General features: G+C 43.0%; 2 protein-coding genes across 3 annotated transcripts; one reads left to right on the top strand and one right to left on the bottom strand.

Moving 5' to 3' along the window:
* On the top strand, positions 1–2,419 carry LOC129192401 (protein TANC1). Its single transcript, XM_054796404.1, has one exon. The coding sequence runs from the start codon at positions 104–106 to the stop codon at positions 1,697–1,699; it is 1,596 nt and encodes a 531-aa protein (XP_054652379.1). The 5' UTR covers positions 1–103; the 3' UTR covers positions 1,700–2,419.
* LOC129192400 (serine/threonine-protein kinase PAK 6) lies at positions 2,010–26,679 on the bottom strand. 2 transcript variants are annotated; one of them, XM_054796403.1, is made up of 9 exons: positions 20,673–20,816; positions 16,249–16,496; positions 12,723–13,376; positions 10,035–10,565; positions 9,002–9,135; positions 8,257–8,383; positions 5,499–5,624; positions 5,288–5,422; positions 2,010–3,850 (listed from the first exon to the last, which is right to left on the bottom strand). In XM_054796403.1, the coding sequence occupies exons 2-9, from the start codon at positions 16,450–16,452 to the stop codon at positions 3,683–3,685; spliced, it is 2,079 nt and encodes a 692-aa protein (XP_054652378.1). In that variant the 5' UTR covers positions 16,453–16,496; positions 20,673–20,816; the 3' UTR covers positions 2,010–3,682. The 2 variants fall into 2 exon arrangements, with proteins under 2 accessions (XP_054652378.1, XP_054652377.1); XM_054796402.1 differs by lacking the exon at positions 20,673–20,816 and adding an exon at positions 26,227–26,679 and having other exon boundaries at positions 2,012–3,850.
* Positions 26,680–27,663: the final 984 nt, after the last annotated feature.

Raw genomic sequence — 27,663 nt, 5'->3', positions numbered from 1 at the left:
TTTAGTCTTAAGTGAGCACTCTCACAGTCCAAGCGGGGATCTTTGTTGAACTTGGTTGGCCGTCTTTCCTTTTCAGCTCAGGCTCATAAGTAGCTGTTGAAAAATGATGCGACCAAAAGATTTACGCCAGGGCTCCGGCACCAAAACCTTCCTCGATGCCATGCACGGGGGCAAAGTTCACCTGGCGCGTTTCATCTTGGATGCCTTGGATGGACGTATCATCAACTCAAAGACCGAAAACAGCCGAACTCCACTCATATACGCCGTTTGTCTACAAGAAGCTGGGACCAGAGCCAAGTTTGCCCGACTCCTTCTTGAGAAAGGTGCCGACGTCAACTGCCAGGATGAGGAAGGACGCACGGCTTTGAGCCATGCCTGTGAGTTGGGTCACTTAGACATGGTCAAGATCCTGGTGCAGTTCAATGCGGATCCAGATGTCTCTGATGTGTGGGGTAACAGCGCTCTGATGTATGCTGCCTATTCTGGCCAAAGCCAGGTGCTTGAGTTTCTGGTCCGGGCTTTTAAAAGACTTGGACTGAGACTAGACAGAATGAATGACGCTGGGCACACAGCCATTGAGGTGGCCGACTTCTTTGGGCACAACCAGTGTGTGCAGATTTTGAACTTTCAGTGCAGACGGAGTGTCGGCACTGATGATTCTCCTGTTGATCCAGCAAATATTGGGGATGGAGAGCTACCCAACAGACTGCCCCGACACATCCTAGAGAAGTTCTCCAAGCAGCACAACAATAAAGAAGACCATCTACCAGGGGTATTTCAGAGACACGTGAACATCGGGGACGGCAATGGGCTGTGGAACCGATTCACATGTCCCAGGAACCAGACGCATGAAGAGAAACATCACCAAAACTGGTCTCTGCCTCCTCAGAAAAGCCCGACTGAGGGGGATCATAGTGTTTTCTTCACTGCCAAACAACTCCAAAACTGCCAGCTTCGGGACCAAAGTGGGGCAAGAACACTCAACTCTCCACCTGAGCCAAGCCAGAAAGAAGTCAAGGAAGAAATTGCACTCCAAGAGAAAGCACCACAGAGGTTTCCTCCCTGTGGGAAAGCAAAGTCATTCAACGTGGAGCTTTTCAGCAGCAGGAAGCAGTCCTACCAGGGGGATGTACACGACATGAACCTGTCAGCCAGCAAATTCAAGAGAGCCTCACTACAGGATGAGCGATGTCTCCTGGACAAGATGGAGTGTCAAGGGAACTCCTGGGGCCTCACAAACGATACGAACAAAACTGTCTCTGTTCCAAAAGCTCCTTTAGGCATCAAGAGTTTGACCGTGAGAGCCCTTGAGGAAAAGTCTCAGACAGAGGAGCTAAATGAACCAGCTCCATCAAGCCGAAAAGAGCCGCAGAAGAGAGGAAGCTTTGCCCCTAGCGGCAAACACAACAAAATTCTGTTTGGCCGAGGGGAGACGGAAGCGGGTAAGATGCCCACCCGTGGCCCAGGGTTGATGGGCTTCGGGACAAGACTGCTCCGCCGATTCACTGCACCTGAGTTCATGAGGATGGTCATTGACTGTTCGGCGGGGTCCTCCAGCGGAAGAGGACGGATGTCCCGGTCTGAAACCTTCCCTCTTTCCCACACACACCAGCACGTCAACAGCCAACCGAGCGTCGATAGCATCAGCGGAGTCAAATGTGAGTTTGAAACCTCTTCGTCTCAGTCCGTCCTTGATTAGGAGGACCGGAAGGAAGCGTTCAATAAAAAAGACGAGTAGTAACACTTTGACGGCACTTACAATGCAGTTTGGTTGCTGGCTGATGAATTCTTTATGCGGCAAAAGTAATCTTCATGAGCTGACGTTTTGTTTTTTTAATGTGTTTGCAGTGTTTATGAATTGCTTACAATCTACCGGTAAAACTATCAAGTACACCCGCACAACATGAGATCCAATGCAAGACCTGTATGAAGAACTGAATCACTACGACTGACTCTATGAGAAAAAATGTTTATTGTCATTGTGGTTGTTTTCATTGGCTTGCATCTTGCATAGTTTTCCTCATATTTTCATGACCGTTTTCAGCTAAATGAGAAGAGCAAATAATAAAAACAACCCTCAGTGTGATGCAGTTCAGGACTACAACGCTGCAAACTACAACTAAAATCCAAAACATATTTTTAAAGAATGAAGTGATAATTTTATGATCATTTTTTTTCTCAGCTCTTGTATTAATCCAGTTAGATTTTGCAGCTGTACCTAATGATCTGGCTGTTGAGTCTATATTAGAGGAAATGTATGAATTAGCACTTCGTAAATATACATGATTTCTATTGTAAAAAACAAAAGTAGTATTTGATATTGCTTCTGCGTTTATAAAAACTGTATGGATTTTCGCCTGGCTGTATTCAGTGACAGTGCACTGTATGATTCACTCTGAATAAACACCAGCTCTTTCAACCACTTTGTCATGCTGTATGTGCCACACAGTGATGAATCACCGAGATTCAATATGTGTCATTTATTTGGTTTGTACAAAATTAAAATCAAGTGTAATTCTCTTTTTCATCAATGATTCACACACATAGAAATACATGAGTCAAAGACTAGTGTATGTGCAAAGTGTTTCTCAGCAGGTGGACGTCTCACAGCATCACATGCCAGGCGTGTGTGCTTTAGCTAGAAAAATCTTGAGGAACAACAAATGGGTTGTGTTTCATTTTCCCCCCATAAAAAGTCAGTCACAATACAAAGGGGCTTGTTTCTCAATCGAACACTGAGGTGCCATCACCCCCACAGCCATGTGCTCGCAAACACACATGCACACACCTATACACACAGCTATACACTCACATGTCTGTAAAGAAAGTAGAATGACTTTAATACAATTTGCTGTGGTAGATAAGCAGCTATAAGGACCTATTATTCAGCATTTTATTTACATTATTAATTTATATGCTTAGGTTTGGGTCCTTAATTATCAATGGAACTCTATTCATCAATTCACAGCATACAAACAACCCACACAACACCTGTTGGAAATAAAGAATACATGTGTAAAAGACATTTTCCAGTGAGCCCATTATAGCAGCATGGCTTTCATCTAACCACTTGTTATGCTAATGACAGGGGATGCTCTTTCGCGTCCCAGTTTGGTACATATTCAAGCATTCACTTCAGGCCAGGTGTGCCTCCATTTGGCCATGCAGAAGAGTCCCAGTCATTGTTTGCTGAGCGTCGGCCCACAACACTGTGACTGTGCAGAGGTAACATCCATCCAGCTGCTGTGGTTTGAAATGCAGCTTACAGCTTTACTCCACCACAAATAATGCCCACTATAAAAATATAAAGGAGATTTCTTAACAGTAGCACATGACATATAGTTACGTGGAATTTTGACTTGATATGCACCATCTTGTGTGTGTGTGTGTGTGTTGAAGCCCACAGAATGTCAAAGGAAGTCAATCAGTGTTGTGACTGAGTCGAGAGGTGAGTGATTGCATGCTGCCTTGAACTCACTCCTAAAGTGCTTCTCTCATGCCCAAAAACCATGCGGTGTCTTGCAACATGAACTCGCCGTCCTCGCCACCATGCTGCCTTCGTTTTCAGTCATGAAGCTCACAGCCCACTAACGAGGATACGCGAAGACTTGAACCACCGAGCTGGTCCACGTCCAGAACCTGATTGGACTTGTTACGGGGAGTTTTAGGGGGCACCACGGCCTCAGCAGCGGGACATGCGCTTGCGGTACTGCTCCACCAAGGGGACCAGGCACTGAGGTGAGCCGCTCTGCAGCAGGAAGGGGTGCTCCAGCAGGTCAGTGGCGCTGGCCCGCTCAAGGGGGTCCCTAGTCAGCATACGATCCAGGAAGTCTTTAAGAACTGGGGACACCTGGACCAGAGGGTGGAGCATATGTGAATGCATTGGCATGGCGACTAAAGTAGAATATCAGTGAGCTCAGCAAATTTAGCCACATTTTGAAATCACTTGTGTCCCATTGCAATATTGAGTACACCCCTCATATTTCAGCAAGGATTTGTATTAGAGTATTTCTTCTCAAGGGACAATACCACAGAAATGAAACTTAGATATTATTTAAGTAATGTACAGCTTGTATAGCCATACTTTATAGATTTACTATCCACTGAAAATGACTCCAGACACAGCCATTATTGTCTACACAAGTCATTACAAAGATGATTTTGTATTGCATGTCTACAGTCAAACAGCGGTTTTGAGTGTCATGGTCTGAGGCTGTTGGCACTTGGAGGCTGTGGATCATCGAGGGAAGCATGAATCCCAACATGTACTGTGACATTCTGAAGCAGAACCTGATGCCCTCGCTTCAAAATCTGGGTGACGTGGCAGTTTTCCGACATGATAAGGAGCTCAAGCACACCTCCAAGATGACAAGTGGCATCAAAGAGCACCAAAGAAGGTGGAGGAGCGCAAGGTGTCTAACATCCACCAGCTAAGTGACGTCATCATGCAGGGGTGGAAGAGGATTCCAGTAGCAACATCTGCAGCTCTGATGAATTCCATGCTCAAGAGGATTAAGGCAGTGCTAGATAACAATGGCTCCACAAAACTCATGCAGCCTCAAACGTGACACTCGGCAAGACACAATTATCTTGGTACTCACTCGTGTTGGCAGTTATTTAGGCAATAATGACTGTGTATTCGTTATTTTCAGTTGACAGTATACCCTTGAGAAGACATATGCATATTGAAGCAAATTGTAAATGTTTTGTACATTTTTTTGTACAAAAATCTTACATTTTTTTGACTAGATTAAGCATTTTTAAGCAAAAAATGGCTAAATTAACTAAAATTCATATATAAGGTATTCAGAAGATGCATTCAAAGTCGCAGTGAATGAAATGCAGTATCCTACACTGGTCGCTAGGGATCAGTAATGTTACTGTAATGTTCGGTGAGGCACACAAGCATCAGACTTTTATTGCAGGTTTGAATTATCTCACAATAGGCACAATAATAATAATAATCATCATCATAATAATAACATTGCCTACTGCTGCCGTAATCCACAACAACATCAGGAACACATTATTGCAACACACACGGGCACTAGCTCTAGGGGTGTTATTTAATGTCCGGAGGGCTCTAATAATGGTAAAACCGTATTTAGAAGGTTGTAAGAAGGTTTTCTATGCGCTACGAAAATATTTGATTTATAAATGAAGAATCCCACTTCATGGAAATTCATTTATCCCGGTCTGGAACCAATTGACTGTTATAAAGGAGGGATTACGGTACTCACTTTACAAAGTGAGATACTGTATGTCAAAGTAGGGTGTATCTGTGTACCTGGCTGACATTTCGTACAGTCGGTGCTGGCTCATCTCTCAGTCTCTTCATAGCTGCCACAGGGGTCTCACTGAAATATGGCGGCTCTCCATCCACCATCTCCACCACCATGACACCCATGGACCAAACATCCACCTTGTGCAACACACAAATCACTCATAGCACAGATAGCCAATGTTGGCTACGACGCACGTTCAAAATGACTGCTCACCTCGGTGCCATATGGTGATTTGGAAATGACCTCAGGAGCCATCCAATAAGGTGTCCCCACCAGAGACTTCCTCTTGGGGATATCCTTACTGATCTGAGCACAGAAGCCAAAGTCGGACAGCTTGACCTAAGGAGGGGAAGGGAGACACTTCGTAACTAAATGGCAGAGGAAAGAAATTAAGACAAAACAATACGATGACTGTCAAGTTCTTTTGGACTTAAGCCAGCCTGCACTTGCAAAGGCTGAGGGGATCGTAGAGGACGCTTTATCAACTCAACTCCAGTAGATTTCCTAGAGTCAAATTACTACTCAGACTAAACAGATGTATCTTTGACGCAACAATAGTTGTTACCAGTGGTCTCTCGGTCTTAGTCATAAGCATTTGAATAGTCATGACAATGGCATTTGAATAGTCTTTACAATGATATTCGAGTGGTACCTTCTGTTGTCTACTAAATGGACCAATTATTTACTTTGTACAACCACCTAGCATCATGGCACAGATACAGTATCAAACAGGTCAATTTGCCATCATAATTTGTATCAGGGATTTTGAAGACATGCACTTGTCATCAGAATTGTCATACTCTTTGATGAATACACGTACAGTCATGTAATGCTTATTTTTAACGATATATTCTCAAATAAGCCAAATTCGACAGAACACCTCCAGTTGTTCACAGGTTTTCCAACCTTCAAATTGAACATTTCCTGGCTTTCTCCTGGCTCGCCCTAGTAGAGGTGCGTTGGCACTGATGTGTACGTGTGCACGCTCTTTCTGACTTGGAATCCTTGCATCACCGGGTCTCTCATGTGCAAAGTTGGTCACCATAAGGAGAAATTGGAAATCAAAACCCCATTTCCTTCAAAACTGGTGAGGGCTTGTTTTCTTATTTGGACTCGGGTTGTACCAATCCAGAGGAGTGAGAATGTGCGATTGATGCTGCAAGATCCTGCTGATTTCTGTTTGAATGAATTTGTTCCAGTCCTGGTATCTTTGGATATGTTGAGCGTTTTTTGAAACTCGGAAAGTTCAAGCTTGTAAAGTTTCTCAAGAGCAAGTTTGGCTTCTCCGATGTTCAAGTTCACCACAGTTTGGAGGAACTGGTCGCTGATTTGAATCTCGCATCAGTTGAAGGATTCATTTGTGCTATGTATGTTTGAGCCCACACATCTCTCAGCATCTTCATCTTTGTAGACCGGAAACCTATTGAAGGTTGTGTTCGAAATACCTGTTTTGTCCTGGGAAGAACGGAAGGGGTCTTCCAGATCGTTTTCTCTTTCTCCCACTTTGGTTGAATGCATATTTGTTTCTTGTTCATTTTGGGTCACTCCTTCCCTCCAAATCCTTTTTGCCATCCAGTTTCTTCAGTGCACACTCTCGTGAAGATGTAAGCAATGTTGAAATATCCTTGAATAGCTTCCTGAACATTTCAATAGCTCTCTTGTGATCTAGTGGTGTTAAATTGGCTCTTGATTTTACAAGTCCTGCTTCAATCAGTTGGTTTGTGTTCCTTTTAAAATAAAGGACAGTTCCTTTGGTTTTGTCACTGCCGTTGAAGAATGTGATTTCGCTCTGTCTTCCTTGCCAGTCTGGTATTGTGAAAATTGTTGAGTTTGATTTGTGCAAGCTGCACATATTCCTCGGTTTCTTTGCTGAAGGCTTTGCCATCTTGGTTTGGGAGAACAAAGATTTCCTTAGGTGTCGGAGCTTCGGTGTACCAGCTCCTCCCACTTTGGCCTGATTGGGCCCAAGGTTTAAGGAAAAAGTATCCCACCTCTAGGATCTTTTTAATCTCTTCAATGGCTTTGTCAAGTTCCTCTTGGCCGTTGGGAGAGGTTGGGAGAGTCAAGCCATCAGATGCTTCAAGAACCTTGTGTCCTTCACTTACTTCTCGAGAGATTGTCAGAATGGTTTCGGCAAGTCTTCCTTGACCTTTGGGAGAGGTCATGATATCAGATACTTAAAGAACCTTGTGTTCTCGAACTACTTCTTGAGAGGTCATCAGAATGGTTTTGTCAAGATTTTCTTGACTGTTGGGAGGGGTCAAGATATCAGACACTTCAGGAACCTTGTGAGAGGTCAGCATAATAGCCACATACTTGTCTTCTTCAAGAACCTTGTGTTCTCAAACTACTTCTTGAGGGTCACTTGAGGAGTTCCGTTTTGTAATTTTCGCTTGCTGTCATTAATTTACAATAGCCCCTATAGAGTTGAGCGAACTCCCCCCAGAACTCGTTCTCCGTCATCTTGTGTGCTCGTTTGTGAATAACATTAACTCTCCTTGTGACTCTCCTTGCAGTGGCCCACTGCTTTTCAAGTCTCTTTTGCCCTGAAAACGGATTCTTCTTCCATTTTACTGGATCCTAGATCATCAGCAGTTTGGCTTGGAGCATTAAGGAAACTCTTCTCCATCTTACAACTGCTTCATTGGTTCTGTCAATTGTTCCGTGGTTGTCAACTGTCGGTTATCAACTGTCAAGTTCTTTTGGACTGAAGCCAGCTTGCACTTGAAAAGGCTGAAAAGGACGCTTTATCAGCTCAACTCCAGTATATTTTCTTGAGTTTTATTTCACACTAACAGTAAACTACAAAATAGTTGTTAGATACCAGTGGTGTGTCCGGTCCTCTCTTGTTACAACCATTTGAATAGTTGTGATAATGACATTTGAACAGTCTTTACAACACGTACAGTCATGTAATACTTATTTTTGACAATATATTCTCACATAAGCCAAATTCAACACAATGACATACCCTTCCATCTAATGTGAGTAGTATTGAGTCACTCTTGATGTCCCTGTGGATGACTCCTTGGGAGTGGAGATAGGCCAGGGCTTGCAAAACAGCTTCACACACTGTGGCAATCTGCTCTTCACCAAGCCTGCACAATGTACACAGCAAGAGACACATGCATACATTACCATTTGGCAGGCACATTTCACTTGTGACTATCAGCAAATTAACAGCTCGGAAAGATTAAATTTATGAATCACCGTGCATTAAAAAAATGACAGAGCGCAATGGGTTCATTCAACTCCCACGCAGAAAAATGACAGCACATCTTCATGCATCTACATTGTTAATGGGGCTGTTATATTCCACAAGACGTCTAGCAGCTAAGAGACACGACATGCTGTGAATAAATAATGGCGCTGCATCACTTTATATGTGAAATGTTTTCATTCCATGCAGTTAAGATTGACCCCTGTGTGCATCCAGCGTGACCTGGTCAAAACATTCTTAAACATATAATATAACACAATCATAAAACAAATACAGCAGTCATTTTGTGTTCTTATATTGGCCGTATGTCATATTTATGCCACACGACGTGGCAAACATTCTGTTAATAGTAGACTACAAGGAGACTGAATGACAACCTTTGTTTGCAGCCAAGCGTTCACTTGACTAGTCGATACCGCACTGCCCCCTTGTGGTAAAACGTATGTAACAAACTGTAGAATATTATTGCTCAGGAAAGGATGAACATTTTACCTACCTGGTTTCAGACACAATGTTGGTTAGTGCGCCCCCCTGCAGGTACTCCATGATAACCCACAGCTCCTCCTCTACCAGGGCAGATTTATACATCTCCACTACATTTCTGTGTTGATAGTCCCTCATGATTACCACCTGCAGAACACAACGGATAATGAACGACTGACAACTTTATTGGAAAAATCTAAATTTTCAGTGTTTTTCTAACTAAACTGCATTTGTAATGGCATCACTGCTGTAATGGCAGCCAGTACAAGCCGCAATACAATGAAAAAGTATGCCTTTTCATGGGCGCAGTATGTCAATTTAATAGTAAGTTATTATCATTGGGTTGTGACTGAGAGCTTTTTCTAATATTTTAATTATTTCATGTAGTGAAAAGAGAATTTGGTATAAAAAAATGGAGGGGGAGCTAAATTTCAGTAAAATGCATTATAACAATATTTCATTATAGTTGTGTGGGCTACAGCTGTCTTTCATCATATATGTTTAATTATTATCATATTTTCTTCATTGATTGGCGACAGGAAAACATGCACGTTTTCAGCCTCAGTAAAATATGGTCATTTTCTCAGTTATTTATCCAAGTGGTGATTAATTGCATTTTATTTTTTTACTCGCACCTCATTTTTGCAATCCTGTAAAGCTTTTCGGCAATGGCAGAGGCAATTCTAGAGTCTACTGGGGCCATTGCTATAGAAGTTCAAAGTTTTTCGGCCCTCAGGGGCCCCCAACTGAGACGGGGCCCCGAGTAGTTGCCTGTCTTGCCTGGTGGCGAGCAGCGCCCCTGGGCAAGGGCATCGTAAAGGGTAGAAACTTTAGAGTATTACGTGGCCCATAACAGAGGGAGCCCTTAAAATATATTAGTGCATTAAATGGTTGATGAGGCTCAATATTATGTGTTTAATGAGGTGCAAAATATTTTGCCACAGCTGTATTTATTGCTGGGGTAGTTCAAAATTTAAGGGCTGTTTTTGATTGGTTCCCTTGCCCAACCAATCCAGTCAGTGTGTTCGCTAGTTTGTATATTGTACCTCATTAAAGAGCAACTCTCTCCTCTGTTGTCGACGCAGGTCCATCATCTTCACAGCCACCTGCCGCCCACTGTGCTTCTCCGTGGCGATGCACACCACCCCCGTGGAACCCTCCCCAATCTTCACAAAGTTCTCCAGATAAGATCGTGGATCGCCCTTATCCACCACCATCTGCAGGGCAGCCTTGAACTGTTCATGTGTCACCTTTGGAGGGTCTGGCGGCGGCCTGGGTGAAGGGTGTGGGGGTCTGAAGGCAGGTGAGCATGTACCTGGGGGACTCGTGGCTAGAGAGCCTGTAGGGGAGGGCCGAGGTTGGGATGGGCTGTCCTGATGTGGGTAAGGAGGATTAGGGCACCCAGAATGTCGAAGAAAAGGCTCCGGCCCATTGGGCCTGAGTCCCATATTGGGGGACAGTCCTAAAGTGTAACTCGCTGAGGAACGAACAGTCCGCTGAGGTCGGATGCCGCTCACAAGGGGACTGCTTGTGCCCGTTGGCAAGAAGCCGGAGTGGTACCTCACTGCTGAATCCGTCTGCATCATTAGAAATAAGAGGATAAAACATACAATGAGTGATGGTCAGCAATTAAGTGTGAACATAAATCAGAAACCTCAGCATCGTCTGCATTGACTTCACCCCATGTGAACCATGTTAAGATACTCTCAATAAAACCAAATGTCCCCTCTGAGATCTTGCCAAGCAGGCAATCTCTCACTATTGACTCAACTTTAATACTAAACTGCATTTCCATTGAACTGGAATTACCCTGACAGTAAAGCAAATCAATATACTATCAAATCCCTACAACCTAAGCATGAAAATGATCTGTGGTGAACTTCCAGTAATGCGTATTCAATGGAGCATCTAAAGTCTGCTAAGAAATTCAAATCAAATTTGGGGGAAAAATACGCAACCAGTCATTCAAAAAATCGAACTGCTGTCACACTGAACTTCAGCATCTCAAATACCGCATCTGCCTACCTGTTAACATTTAAAGCAATAAGGCAAATGTTCCGAAAAAATAAGGAAAAATTTGGTAAAATAAGGGAAATACAGGCTAAATATGACACATTTCCTGGTGAAAACGGGAGAGTTGATAGGTATGAGCATCTGGATGAACTTCACAAGCGCATTTTGCTTATTTTTTAGCTTTTTTTGTGTCTGTAGTGATGCCGCTTCAGAAGGTTACCAATTACCAGGGTCGCGGAGGTATGCTGGAGCCTACCCCAGCTGACTTTGGGGCGAGAGGCGGGGTACACCCTGGTTGCTAGTCAATAGCAGAGCACATATAGACAAACAACCATTCACACTCACATTCATACCTATGGACAATTTAGAGTCGCCAGTTAACCTAACATGCATGTTTTCGGAATGTGGGAGAAAACCGGAGTACCCGGAGAAAACCCACGCACGGGGAGAACATGCAAACTCCTTGCAAGACCACAGCACACAGTGCATATGTGGATTTCTTTACTCTGTTTTGCATTTTAATAAATTAAATCATTTGTTTCTTTATAGTACCTTGAATAGAAAGTGGTTTGGTGGTGATGAAAGTTGGCCCCTGCAACCTGGACAATGAATTTATTCTCTTTTAAGTTAAGCAGGACAGATTTCGATTTAATAAAGATATTTATTTGTATTAGTTTATTTTGTTAATTTTGTTTTCTTGAACAAAAAAAATTATTGAACAGTTTATTTCCCATGTCTTTGTGTTACTCCAAAACACGAATCAAATTAAATTCATGTTTGTGTCAAAAAGTACAAAAATCATTTCACACAAATAAAAGCAAACCCTCCCCTCCCCAAAATTTTTAATTTTCTAACAATTACCTTTTTGCCAGGCACCCTCGGAATGATCTAACATTGACCTGGCCAATAGCACTCATCATAAATAAATTTAATACATTGAAAAATGTACAGTGATCCGTGTGATCGGTATCGGCCGATCTCACTCACGGATGATCGGTATCAGAATCGGCAGCATAAAACCCTGATCGGAGCATCCCTAGCAACACATTCAAAAGTGCCCTTTAGGCAACTGCGTAGCCGTTGCAAATAATCCCTTTAAATGTGAAATTGAAATAAATAAATGTTCTTTATCAAATAAAAAAGATATTTGAGAAGTTGCTGTTCAAAGGTTTTGGGTCACCGCTTGTCATTGAAGGGTGAAGGTGGGTCCCACAGACAAACTAGTTGAGAACTGTAGAGTATCAAAAATAGGCACTTTTACGGCTTTTATGGGTGTTTTTATATGTTTTTGTTAAATGTTTTGATCTTTTTTGCCATTCGCGGGCGTCTGGATTTGTAAAATAAACAGACTTCAAGACATATCTTTTGAGACCTCAGAAAAGCCACCAGAATTATTTCAAAATTATTTTTTTTCCCCCACAATTTTTGGAGCGCCTTCGGTTAGCATGAAAAGGATTAACTTCATACGTGCGTTTTGCAAAGATGTATGACGATAGCTATAAAACTGTAAATAGAACTAAATAGGTGGTACAAACGTGTCCTGGCTGCTCAGTACAATGTGTTTAAAACAACAGTAACTAGGCAACAGTGATGAACTATTTTTGCAATGGTATGACAATTGTTACGAAAAACACAAAACAATTATTTATGGGTTCATTATTAAGGATTGTGCTCATGCTAGAGGTTCTACTGTATAATTCATGGTGCATTGCCAGGCTTACTTTCAAGTCATATGAGGAAAAAGGCCTCCCCGGGCTGTTCTGGGGGTGCATGTACATTGGTACACTCGGACGGAGCTCCGTGGGGACTGCGACCTGATCTTGGTGCTGCTGCACACTCATAGCTGGGCTATAGAAACAGGCGACAGGGACTTGATTTGGTGGCATTCCTCTGGGAAGCTGGAAATCTCTCTTCCATATCACTCTCTCCTGAGGGCTGCCCACGTCAGCGCCCATATAAGAGCCATGACTTTGCACTGTGATGTTCTGGCCTGTTTGAGAAGGTCCCTCCAGCAGGCCGCCACTGACTTCATAGGTGGACGTTGTTTTTGGTAAGATCCCATTGGGCTGCAAGGTGATGCTCTTCTTCATGCCCAGATAGGGGGTGTTGGTCTCACTGTGGATGTTCCTCGCTTTGTCCCTCCACTGATCCTGAGCCGCATCCTCATCATCTTCATCATCCTGAATCAGGCCTTCATACTGGTATGTGTCCCCCTCATTCACCTCTCCGAGCCTTCCCAAAGACTGGGCCCGTTTCCTGGCTGAGGGACTGCTCTTCCGCAGGGAATTGGAGCTGGTCACAGACAGGCGGCTCATGTCGTTGATCATGGCTGCAATGTAGTCTCCATGACCGATCATGCTCCCACGCACAATGGTCTGAAAGAGAAGAGGCATTAGAGTGCCATTTGATACTGAAAAGAATAATGAGGGAGGGTTACATAAGCATTGTTCAAAGCCAAGTTAAATTTAGACTCCTGAATGTGTAAAGGACATCTTTGTCAAGAATCAAACCAAATCCTCCCGGGTTTATCCTGACAATTCACTTAGAAATACAAAGAGCGAGCAAATGGTGCATATTTAAAACACACACTAAGAATACTTGGACTGTATGCTCTGCACAGCAGGCATGTTTAGGCAAAGGATTTAAACCTGCCTGGACAGGAAATGAGACAACCGCAAGATGTTTTGCCGTTGCAACACTAACAGCGAGTGCATGGTGTCTCATTAGTCACGTTAAGGGCAGAGTCATGTTCCGTTCATGCCAGCTAACAGCCTTTCTTGTGTCTCAGACGCTGTGCACATCACAAGGGAGGGGTAATAAAAGATGGGATGACATCTCACCTTGTACCTCCAAGAAAGGTGAGATCCTGACCTTGTTAGGTTGTAATAACATTGTGGGGGACAGAATCTCTATTAAAATGACTTTCTTCGAACACATCGCTCATAAATGTAGAATAGAATAGAGTAGTATACAGCAGACATTTGGTAGGGATGTCTGATAGTGGCAGCAGACTGATATCATCGGCCGATATTGGCATAAAAATAAGACTGATTCATATCGGTATCGGTTTGTCTGGTGCGCAATTGACGCCGTCGTGATCCACACAGCAACGAGCTCGCTAGCTCAGTAAGGATTATTTCCAAGTTTTGCCTCTGGAATAAAAATATGCAATTTGCGGTGATTGTAAAGCACTGCTGGGGGGGCGGAGTAGTCGTCTTCCTTTAATACCTCTAATAGAATATCACACCTCAGGAGAAATAACTCGCTTTCCCACGCAGCTAGCAGCAAAATAATAATAATCGACAGAAGACGTGCTGAATAAGCCCAGTTTATAATTTGGACTGTGTTAGTCCAGAGTTTCATACTTGGCATATATGGATGTCTGTGCCACATAGAAATGTGCATTATTATTGTATTGTATTATTTAATTGGATTCTTATTTGTGAATAAATTCAGTCTAACTTGTTCTACTTGTTGATAGTAGGAGAACATATTATTTTATTTGACTATTGCTCATTATTTCTTAATGGCTATTTTGTTGAGACAAAATGTTTAAAATAAATATTGCAGTCTTCAAGAACTTACACTGCATATTGCAGTATTTGTCTTATTTTGCACAAAGTGATTATTTGTGAAATGAATCCAGTGACATCAAAGTAAAAGAAGCATTCATTCATCACACGAGATGTGACTTGAAATTAGTTCATTCATTCAAAGTCTCTGTGTGGAGTTTGCGTGCGTGGGTTTTCTACGGGTACTCTGGTTTCCTCCCACATTCCAAAAACATGCATGTTAGGTTAATTGGTGACTCTAAATTGTCCATAGGTATGAATGTGAGTGTGAATGGTTGTTTGTCTATATGTGCCCTGCCATTGGCTGGCAACCAGTCCAGGGTGTACCCCGCCTCTCGCCCGAAGTCAGCTGGGATAGGCTCCAGCATAGGAAAAGCTTAGGATAAACGGCACAGAAAATGGATGGATGGATAGTTTGAGGGAAGAGCTGCTGCCTATATCGGTATCGGTTGATATCGGTATCGGAAATGAAGTGCTGGACAATATCGGCTATCGGTAAGAAAGCCAATATCAAGCATCTCAAAATTTTACTAAAATACCCACAACACTTGTATAGTATGCATAACATGCAGTGTTATGCTTAGAATGTATATAGAAAAACTATTACCAATGATTACATGCAAACATAAATTCATTCAAATAACAAAAAACACATTATTTTGAAATAATTTAACCAGTGCAAAGAGACGTCATTTACCTGAAAATGATATATCGTACATCAACGTACAGACTCAGCAACGGGTTTTAAGAGAAGAAGAATGTTGAGGAAGTTATGCGCCATACGCGGACGCAAAGCAGTCAAAGTTAAAGTAAGATAAGTAAGTAAGTGTTGCGGTTTTGCTTTTTTTTTCCGTTCATGCTTGTGTAGCAAATAAGAATGATAAAAAAAGGAGTGTTTGTGAGAAAATGTTTCATATTTTAAAATTCATAGTGGTTAACTTATTTTTACACTTGAATGATAGATAAGAAGGTTAAAATACTTAAAACTTTGTGATTCAACAGTTTCACCTTTGGACTGATTATTTTGATTATCATCATTTTCAATTGGAAAAAAGTGTTCCAAAATGAGAACAAATAGGAAGTTTACTGGTTGCGAATGTATTCAACCTGAGAGGTTCCATTGTTGTTTTACTTCACGATCCATTAATGGTCTCTAAACACCAACTTGATGGGTCTCATTATGCAAAGTACCAATTAAACAGGGTACTTTTTTTTAACTGAATGCGTCAAGAAGTGAAGTAATCCTTAGATTTCCACGCTGGCCTTTTCTTTGCTTTTACAGGCAATTTTTATGACTTTTGCTTGACACCGGTGAGACAGCACATCTACTATTATTAATTGTCTACATGGAGCAATAAATCTTGTTGCCCCTTAAAGGTTCAACATTTTACAGTCAGTGTCTACAACAGGGCCATTAGCCCAACCCCCTGATAGACAAGGGAGCAAACACATCAGCAGGACTTCCACATGATCATCATTTTCTGAGACAGCTGGAAGCCTCAGCAGCACTGAGGGATACATGCGCAACATCAATACAACCAGCAGCTGTGCATGTCACTGCTGTTGTATTTGTTGTACTTTAATGCTGTAATGTTTGCATTTGCAACTGATTAAGAACCAAAGGCGGGGGAGTCATTAGTTCAAGGTAGGGTCAAGAGTGAAGGGTGTGGTGTACCTTCTTCGGTCTCAGCTCCACTTCCGTAATCCTGGAAGGATCCACCACGGGCCGGGGCCTGCGCAGGTTCTCTATCAGGCTTTGCCATTGTGTGGGCAAGCCTACAAAGCAACCACGCTTGGCATCAAATGAGGTGTGGACACGGTGTTCAAAGTTCTTGGGCGCCGATATTTCAGGCCTCTTCTTTTTCTTCTTGCGAAACATCCTCACGTCCTCAAGAGAGGCAGCCTCCCCGCGTCAAAGAATCCCTGTGGAGACATGTTTTCATTTGTCAGCTGTGAAATCACTGAGTGATCTGCTGCTGTTTAGGATCTTAAACGTTGATAAAGCCATAGCCAGTTACAGAATGATTTCTAGCACCCAGGAACAGGATTTAATTGGATCTCGTATAAGCACAACAAATTACGACCTGATTTGATGAGATTTGACATAGCTATACAGTGTCTGAACACGTTAAATGCGATTTTGTATGCTAAATTGCACCAAAACCAAACTGTATACAGTACAGTATATAAGTAATGCTAGTTTAATGACCTTTTTCACAGGATTAACAGACAGACAGAGTAGAACAGTAAATAGCAAATACAGTATGTCACAAAAATGACAACACCCCTCACATTGTTAGTACAGTACATCTCCTCTATAGGGACAATACTATAGAAATGAATCTTAGAGTATCATGAATCTTAGAGATATAATTTAGAGTAGTCGGCGTACAGCTTGTGTTGCAGTTATAGAGTTACAGTACCCTGAAAATGACTCAACACACAGCTATAATATTCTAAGTAGCTGGCAAGGGAGTACCACGTGTCATTGTCTGGAGCTGCATGAGTGCTGCCATTCTATTTACATAGGTCATTTTAGAATTGTAATGGAAACATCACATCCGTAAGAAAAAAAAAGATTTCTCCTCAATTTGAATTACAAATGTAGTTTATTAATATTATTAATATTATTATTATTATTATTATTATTATTATTATTATTATTATTATTATTATTATTATTATTATTATAACGCAAATAGAGGAATACCTCAATTAACAAAATAAATACGGTACATAAAATGTCATTCATGTTGATAGTTCAAATACAGCAGGAAAGGACATCAGTGTCTCATCTGAAACTTTGCCCATGTTGGGCCTCACTGGCTCTTCCCGCTAATATGGGAGAGAGGCTCCAAGGAGAATGAATGCATTTATAAGCAGATGTGTAGTGAAGGATGTGTGGTCAATTAAGGCTTATTCATTCTCTGTGCCCTTTTCCTGATGAGCGTGTCACTGTCACTGGGCTGGCATGCGCCCACAGGCTTTTTGAGCATTAGCAGGACAAAACGCACACACACTCATGCACACAAACATTCTACGGCAGGATTTCCTTCACAACCCTGTTATAACCATTCAATATTTCGTCCTGATTATTAATGGCACATGTGACCATGATTGCATTGGGGATTTGATTTAATCCTTGAACGGCCTTGTCTTTGCTGTGCATGTAACCTCTGGTTTACCGTATAGTCACTTTTATTTAATCTAACAATTCAATAAAGGACATCTCGGGAGAGAATCACTCACATATACAGTGCCTATGGAAAGTACTCACAGTGATTCACTTTTTTCACATTTTGTTTGTTATTCCAGAATGTAATTTTTTTCTTCCGAATTCTACACATCGTGTAATGATAACATGAAACACCAGTTTTTTACAAATAAAAAACTAACAAACCACATGTTCATAAGTATTCCCTCCGAGAATACCCTCCGAAAGATGCACAAGGTGACCAGATTCAAGATACGATCTCCCATCATGCACTGAGAGAGGGTTGGGAGTTGAGGAAATGAGTTTTGCTGTCATCCACAGCTCAGCGGGCCATCATGACCGCCTCTTCTCTCTCCACCTCCACCCTCAGACCAGCATGGCTTTAATCGGCATCAACGGCGCCCGTTATGACACTGTTCTACCTGCCCATCACTGCAGGGTACGAATGCACTGGTCATATCAGCTCAGTCCTCCTTGTGAAAGAAAGGGCGGAGGGGGAGGGGGAGTGTATACGAAGGGGAATCGCACAGCTTGGAGGGACATGTCACCCTCCAAGGATAATTCAATCATGAGGCTAATATGCTAAGTGATGCATAAGCGTATGGCTGCGTGCTCTCCCCATGTACACAATGTAGTGCTGGGAAGGGCTTAAATTCTGTGTGACAGGGACATTATGGTGTGAGGGCTCTCAGGACCTTGTGGTGTCAGGTGCTGTGGCCGAGTCAGACCTTGATGTGTAAGAAAGACAGGTACGGTGGGAGAGCTAAGGTTGGACACAATTTGTTTCAGGACACACTGCTCGATTGCCAATTTGTTTGGGTGCAGACTATTTAAGTAAACAACGTTAATGACAAAGCCATTGCAGGAGGCTCTTACAATATCCTGACTTTAAGCAAGCCTGAAACCAAAAGTGTGATTTTATTTTTTAACTATTGTCTTGTCTGGCACTAATATGGTTGATAATTCCTCATGCATAGTGATGTAGCATGAATGTGCGAGATCATCAATATGAACATTCCTCCGACCGTTTATTAATGGTTACCGCCACCTTGCACAATGGGAAAAAAGTACGGAAAGCTGCAGTGGTGCAATGTGCAAGTTGACAGCCCTGGGCTTTTAGCTCGATGCCTAGCGCTCTCGACTCTCAATCTGGTGACCCCGGTACGATCTTGGGCAGATTGCGGCGGTGCCGTTAGGGTGGTGAGTGTCACGGATGCCAGCCAGTGTGGCTGTGCAGATATATGCTGGTAAACCTCACGCCCTGACACCTTAAAATGATAGTTTGGATTTTTCACATGAAGTTGTATGACATCACCATCAGCAGTGTAGTGCATCAACAGTGACTTACCCCCCCCCCTCCCACTTTGTCCCATGAGCCGAGTTCTGGTCGGATTTCGGTGATGAGAAACGTAGTTCGGGTTATTTCATGGGGCCACTTAAGTAAAGAGTTTGGCTTCTCAAAACAATATGCGTTCAAAAGAGTAATACATTTGCATCACAAAAATGTCTCCTCGAAAAAAATCAGGCCTCACAATCGCTTGCCGTCCATTGTTGTGTATGTGTTCCACAGCATATGAACACCGCCACAATGCGCGTTGCATCAACACATGTAAACCCTGTGGAACACATACACAACAATGGACGCGCAGAGATACCATGGGAGAAAAAGTAACACCAAGCAATTGTGAGGTTTTATTTTTATAAAAAGCAAAATACACACAGTTAGTCATTTGATTTACTGTGACATTATGGCACATGTGCATATATAAGAGTCGGGCTGCACACTGAGTTGACAGCTCACGGCTTTTAGCTTGATGCCTAGCGCTCTTGACTCTCAACAGAACTGAACTGAGCTCTTGTGAGGTATGTTTGATGTCCTGCATGACATTCCTGTTCAAAAAACTATTTTGCAAATTTAGAGGAATATGCTTCCTCTAAATTTGGGTCAGATTCCAAATCGTACGTCAGTGGGATTCAGCTGCTCGTCTATTTAAAAGGCGTTTTACCACCAACTGCTTTTTGAATAACAAGTGCCTGAGAAAAGATTAGACACAAACACAAGTTTGGGATCTCTGTTCCTTTTGTGCATGTGTGTCACTATCTGCTTGGATAGCTGTTTAACTGGAAGATGTTGACATTGCCTGAGCCAATATTTGCAGATAATGCCCATGTATCTTTTTACAGATCGATCAATATTTACTCATGAGTGAAATGCAAACTGTTACAGTCCCACACTGTCCGCAATAGCCGGGTGACACCAACACAAACAAAACAACCGCATTGCCGAGTAATCACTTCAGTTAGAAGTACAGTACATATCCCTGTATTCATTATTCATTCGAAACCACAGTCCCTCTCTTAAGGGAATGTAAACTAACCGCTGTGATACTCCAAGCAAGTGGAAATACACACATGCACGTTGTTGACCAATGCCCATGCAGGGAACGTAAGCTTTCATCACGTGCTCCCCCTTTACCAAGCTTATGACCATCTTGATAAAAATGAGCTATCACTTTCCAAGCCCGTAGTATAATGGAAATGCACAGACCACAACTGGCACAGTGCAAAATCATGCTTCCCAGTCACATATCCTCCCTAAACTGTTGGGACTTGACCCTATGCCTCAGTGGCTTATCTTGAATTTATCAAAGTGCTGAGGCAAAATTCAGACAGCTATTGCCTGGGAGGGTGAGGTTATGCTGGAAATGTGCTTCACTGGGTATTTCCATCTCTGCAACTGCATGAAGCATAGGCGTGAAACGCTTTTAAGGAGAAAATCAAAATGGAGCATGCAAATTGGGACCAATATGAAGATCTAATCTGATGTCCACATAACTGCACAAATAAACAATGAAGCGGAAATAAATGTCCAATCACAAGCCTACCCCCCAGCTGGATGGTCCCCTCAGCAGGCACTGGGCTCCTCATGCTACAGAAAAATACAGCTGGGCGATCCATAACACAGGAGGCATATTTTCTGTCCACTCATGTTCAAATCACTCGGAGCAGTAGTTGTGGCTGAGTGGGAGGGGATCGGGAGATAAGAGAGATATTGGATTTGCGCCACGTTAGTGCTCCGAGCTGTGGTGAATGATTTTTTTCTCCCGCCCTGCATACTATTTGCCCTGATTTCTGCCTCTCTTGTTTTTGTTGACGTGCATGTGTAAATGTGGTGAGTGTGCATGCAGGTGACAGTGCTAGCAGGATTAGTATGTGCAGTCCTTCACTGATCTAATTTTAGGACTCTCTTGCAGCAGTGTTTATTTTGTGCGTGATTCGTGTCAACTAGTGAGGTGAGGGTGGGAAACGGTGGAGATGAGGTAATCCTCTTTTTTGTGCTTGTCAATGCACATACAGTGGAAACCTAATCCAGCTATAATGAATTACCAAATATATCCTGTCATGGGATGGTTAGCGTCAAGGTTTTTTGTCTGACTGCAGTGCAGTGGCGTGAGCTTAAAAATTGCTCGTCGATCAGCTTCATTATGATGACCGTTTTGCCCTTTGAGTGGGATGAGACTGTCTCTCATGAGGGGAAAGCAGGAGGGAGGGCTGTTTGGTTGGTCATCACCACCTTGTGCATTGTAAAACGCACACACTAACCAACTCACACAGATAGCAATTGAGGGCAACACAAGCGTTGGACGTGACCGGACAGTATAATGGCGGTGTTTATTATTGAAGTTGTCGCCATGATGCTTTATCTTTGAAGTCACCTCCACAGACATGGAGGGATTGTCAATAGGGGATGACAAGTCATGTAGTACACCAGTATCCTACTACGTCATACTCAAGTACTCTGAGTGATACATCGTGCACAACAAAGTTCTTATACATGAGGAATCTTGTGGAGGAATGGCACACCGCTACTGCCTCTGTATAGTCACCACATTGTGCAAGTGCTTTGCAAAGGCCCTGCAGTGTTTTACCAACGCAGGTCAGCCCAGGTGCAGATTTAAGCAGATTCTACCTGTATGCTGAACCACGATGAATCTGTACCTGTAATAAAAGTCCGTTCCAAGACAAGGACACAATATAGAGCACACCCAAGGGCATGTGATGTGACATTCATGGAGTACTTTCAGTATATAGTTTATGGAAACTGAAGTACCGAAAGGAGTCCAGGAAGCATGCAAACGGTCACAGTAAATTGCTGGGGCGGATAATATTAAAAGAAACCGTTACAGCCATCTACATTGCAGTGTGTAGGATTCGAGCTAGAGCTGTAATGATTTCATTTATGCTGACATACTTTGGGTGTTTTATTTTTTCAGATGTCACATTAATCACAGCAATGTGTCATCACGCAAAACTGAAGCTGGACAAATCCCAAATAGTTTGAAGTCAATACAAAACTGTAGTAAATAAACAAAGAGCAATGTGATGCACAGAGCAGCACGGCATATGGACATAAGTATTGGGACACCTGCTGATTAGGGAGCGAAAAGGGACACCCATCCATCTATTTTCTATGCCACAAATACTCACATATAGACAAACAACCATTCACACTCACATTCATACCTATGGACAATTTAGAGTAGCCAATTAACCGAACATGCTTGTTTTTGGAATGTGGGAGGAAACCGGAGTACCCGGAGAAAACAGTTTTTCTACACCAAACTCATCCAACCATGCCTGTATGGCTCTGGCTTTGTGGCACACTGTGATAAAAAAGTGTACTCTGCAAACTAAATGACCCAGATTGATCATTTATTGGCTTGAATATATATATATATTATATATATATATATAAATACTTTTGTCCATGAATAGGGTCGAAATTGTTGGTACCCTTACGCCAAAGAAGGAAAACCACACAAAAATCACTGAAGCAACTGGAAACTGACAAAAGTCTTAATACTGAATCATTTACAAAAAATTGACAAACGGAAATCAGACGTTGCTTTGGAATTGTGGTTGAGGAGGACTTTTCTAAAAAACGAGTGATACTGGACTAGAGAAAAATAATGCTGCTTTTGAAGCAATAACTGCAATGAAGCGCTTCCTGTAACACTTAATGAGACTCCTTCACCTATCAACAGGTATGTAGGCCCACTCCTCGTGAGCTGCAGGGCTTTTCTTTCTTTCACAGAAGGGTACCAACAATTTTATCCACATCTGCATATGCAGTAGAAGAGAAGGCCTTAATGACACGGTTGTGGACTTTCTCGCTCTGTGCAACTCCCGTGTCATTATTGACAGGAGGTAAAAGGAACAAGAGGGCAACGAGGTTAAAAGTGAAGAAAAGACGAATCTGGACACTCAAATGCAGTGACGGCTGAAGGAGGAGAGGGATGAGCAAGCAAGGAGGACGGATGGAGGGAGCTGACATAAAGGAAAAGAACTAAGCAGGCTGAAAGAATGGAGCAGTCTGTGTCTTTACAAATCACCCACGTCAGGCTTTTTTGTCTCATTACATTACATGATATGACCCTCTCTGTGTGCACGATGTAACCTCTTTTCTCTATCATCTTGAGCACTTCTTTCTGCAGTAAACACGTGTGCACTTAAAAGGGGATTTAAGGACGATTGCATCAAGTGACTTCATTATATCATACTGTCACTAGACCTCATCGGCCCTGATTATGCTTGACGTCAAAATGGACAAAACAGACGTTTGTTCCGCCCTGCAGCGAGCACCATGGCCATTAATGTGCACTACATCTAGACTATCCACTACTATCAACTTAGCAATGATGACATGCAGTAAACGCAACATTTTCATGACCAGAGGCTGGTTAGCGGATGCAGTAGAGACACATTCCAACACACCCACACTTGATCGGTAGTCTTTTTTGCGAGAACATTTTGGGAATTTGCCGGTCTTGGACGTTTGCTTTGTGTATCAAAATGGACAGAGTGATGCGTAATGCTGCTTTACTAAAAAAAAATGAAGCGGCATTTTTCATAACTTCTGCTCTGCTACTATTCTGGATTATTTTGAGTTGTTCTGGTTATTTCCATTATGGAATTTAGAATTAACAACTGGCGGGAGGAGAGATGGCTTTGACACATTGAAGTTGCATGAGCAATCGTGTCGGGCATAGTACCACCTCTTCCCACCGTGCTGGATCACCGTGCTTTTCACACTTGTGGGGAAAAAAAAACAGACTTTTGGTGTAAATGCTATAGAAATTGCCCCGTGTCCCTGGGTGTTATGGTCTATGCACTGCAAGAAGAGGTCTAGTATTTATGTAATTGAAGAGTGTAGGAAAATGCATATTTCTTTCATGAAAATTCCTCTTTGCTCGCAATTGCAGTAAAGATCAGCTGATGTACCAAACGTTACCAGTTCAGATCTTCTCTCTTGGGTTTAATTTATTGATGCAGCAGGCCTCTGTGCAGGCTGCATGTGCTTATGAAAGCTTTGATTTATATGTCTCATGAGAGACAACGAGCAAGTTGAAGCTCTCTTACAGTAGCAATATGTACCAACTCCTCCACCTTCCACCTACTGAGGGACTCACAGCACACTGTCCTAATTTGGAATGCGTGTTTTAATCCTGACTGCTTGATGTGTCATGGCTTTCGGTTACGTTAAGCTGCTAACGCGCACGTTTGCCTCCGAGGGCTGACTAATAATATAACGATAACACTAGCATTTATGATAACAAGCATGGAATCAAGGGGGAACACAACAGTGACACCTCCACGTATGTTCTGTCATCTAACATGTGTGAGGCTTCTGTCACTACCTGTCAGTGCCCTCTGGGTGCATGTTTGAGTGTTGCCTCCACTTTGTGTTTGCATTATGTCCTATTAAGAAAGGGATGATGGCCACACAGCCTGCACATCACCTCCAGTGAAGCAGAAACTCACATGTGAGTGAGTTTATGTGTACAGTATGTGCTTGCACTTCTCTCTCACCTTGTTTTTCAATATCAAAGATTGTATGCATGATCATTTCAGGCGTGTGTTCCGCACAAACAAATAAATGGCATTTAGTTTGAATTAAACAAACTACCTGTACATAGTTTTTCACAGCAGGGTGCATGCATGTTGCAAGACTGACTGACAGGGAAACATATTTTTTCAACCAGCATACTGTACAGTATATCTCATAATCCACAAGCAAACAGATTAGTTTTCAAACATCACCTCCCATGTTTAGACAACGCTTGCTTTTCTAGTCATTGCCTTTACTCATAACTCAGTACTTCGCATGGACAAAAGTTCATTCATTAGTTATGGTTGGAAATTCCCCTGAACCTTGCATGGGCACTCTGGTGCGTAACAAAAAAGTAAAAAAGATGCAAGCTGTGCCCTTGAGTCCGGTTCGGTTAGAGTTCAGATTTGTGGCGGTTCAAATAATGCTCTCACTTAATCACATGCATGAGATCGCGCCTCAACATTGTCCGATGAAATCTACACCTCCACAACAACAGGGTCACACACCATTATAGGACCTGGATGTAACGAAGAGGACGCAAATGATATAAAAAGGTTACATCAAAAACGTTCCCAGAGATGTGTTGCAAAGAGGCAACTTTTCTAATAACTCAAATGAACCGTAATGAGCAACAGAACCTTTTTGTTGAAAAGCGCCATGTATGTTTAACTCCTGTATTTACACTTCTGGGCTTACATTTTTATTGGGTGTTCCTACGGTCGCATTTGGTGACATCATAGCTGGTGTTATGTTTGGCAGTGGTGCTGTCTGCGTTCACACTAGCCTAACCCTGGACTAGAGTGCTCTTGCAAGTGTACTGAGATTCATCTCTCAGGCGGTCTCAGTTCGCCTCTTTGGTCTGGGCTAGAGTTCCAAACAAACCGTACTACAGAGAAAATCGTTCAACTGGACCAAAAATGACAAACACCCTTAGTGAAGACTGTGAATGTGCCCCAGTGCACAAGTCCTAAAAGGTATTGTTGATGAGTTTGGTGTTCTCAACCTCATGGAACATCTTTAGCATGAATTACAACGGAGATTATGAGCCAAGCCTCCTTCTCATCCAACATCTGTGACCCCTGACCCCACAAATTCCCCAGGTATTCTTCAATCTTCCCATGAGAGTGGATGACATTCAGCAAAGTCATTTTTACTACCTTCCGATGCAATGTCTCGATACTTTTGCCGTTATAGTGAATTGGCTTGAAGGACCAGAAGCGTCATGCACACACACTCGCTGGCAATGACACGGTTTCTATTTGACATGAGCGATCCATAATAAGGCTGACGATAGAGACAACAGAAAAAGGGGGAGGACATGAGGATATGAAGATCCATCTCTGTCTTTTTCACATCAACACCTCCTGGCTGCTCTGCCTTCTCACTGCCGCTCCACCTCCTGCTTCTCCTCCTCCAACCAACCAATTGCGTACACATGCCTTCATCAATGACATCAAGCTTCTTTATCCCGCTAGCAAGAGAGGGAACAGGGAAAGGTCTGGAGGGATAAATCATTGTTATGAGGAAAAAAATCTTATCACCCTTACCGTACTGTCCAGTGACGGGGGGAGCCACTCTCCTCCAGGAAGGGTTGAAAGCAAGAGTGGGCACATACACACTGGTGTACGCTGTTTGTGACACCACTTATGCACACACACACATGCACCCACACGAGGACATGAGAGGACTGGCCCTCAAGAGAGCGAGCACTGCAGGCTGCCGCTTGCCTGGGAAAGCCTGATGCGTTCCTCCCTCCAGGCACAAGCGCACACTGCCATCTCAAAAGCTCTTTGTTGGGGCTGATTCATTCCCGGCTCCGTGGCTGCTGAGTGCTGCTGGTGCGTGTGTCGAGCCCAGCTCCCTGGGACACGTTGGAGAACGGAAAGAAAAAGCCACAAAGGGGACAGACAGCATCCAGGAGGAGACAATATCTCGGCCCTATCCAGGTCCTTCCATCCCCACCCCCTCTCTACCTCTTCTTCTCCAGCTCTCTCTCTCTCTCTCTCTCTCTCTCTCACACACACACATACACACTCCCTCGCTCTACCTCTCTCTCCTTTTATCACTTCCCTCCTTCTCTGCCTCCTCCCACTCCCTCATTGGAGTGTCTTTCTAGAAGAATTGATGGCAGCGTGTGCATGTGTCTGCGCGCATGGAACGCATGAGTTTTTTTTTTAAATGTCCAGGTATCCAGTGACTGTAAGGAGAGCAGACCTCCCGTACACCTCATCACCTGGGATACCTTTCATCCCTCTGCCAACCCCCTCCTCCCCTCCCCATGCGGTCTCCTTTACACGTAATCTGGGTGACATGAGAACACGAGGGTGCTGCCTTCACCTACTGTGCTGCTGTTCCGTCAAATGCATTATCCATGGAATGACAGGGTCAGGGATGGCAGATGGGAGGATGGGTATCAAAAAGGGGAGGGGAGGCATAATGCTGTTCTGTGGAAGGTACAATCCTCTTCCTTGCAACCTTCTTTATGTGACCCAAAATAAAAATCTTCCTAAAGCGAGAATGCATCTCCAGGCCTACACCCTCATTACGTGAATGAAACATTCCCTTCTCTTTCCACCACAATCATTTCCTGAATAATTTATACGGCAGCTAAGACAAGGCACTAAGCAGGAAAATGTATTAGGGTCAAGTCATGCAGAAATTGCTAAGAGCGCAAGCAGGATTTGGGGCATATGTGTAAAACATGGCGTTTGGATATGAGGAACGCTTGCAGAGGCTCCTCCTAACAGGCTTAAATTATGATGTTCCCTCCTAACACATCATATAAACTCAAGTCAAAGAGGCTCGACTGGAGCAATCTGCATAACAGTGATAGATTTGCCTGTTGGGAAAGAAAGGGTCATACGTGCCCCTCTATTTTTGTCGTTTAGATATGCAAATGAGTTTTATAATAATGCAATAATATTCAAGTCTTGTGCTTTCCTTTACGGGGCACTCATTAAAATGTTAACCCCAGAAAAAGCAAG

Source organism: Dunckerocampus dactyliophorus, chromosome 13, assembly GCF_027744805.1.
Source record: "Dunckerocampus dactyliophorus isolate RoL2022-P2 chromosome 13, RoL_Ddac_1.1, whole genome shotgun sequence".
Lineage (NCBI taxonomy): Eukaryota > Metazoa > Chordata > Actinopteri > Syngnathiformes > Syngnathidae > Dunckerocampus > Dunckerocampus dactyliophorus.
Note: the sequence above shows the minus strand (reverse complement) of the source record. Positions and strands in the feature narration are given on the sequence as shown.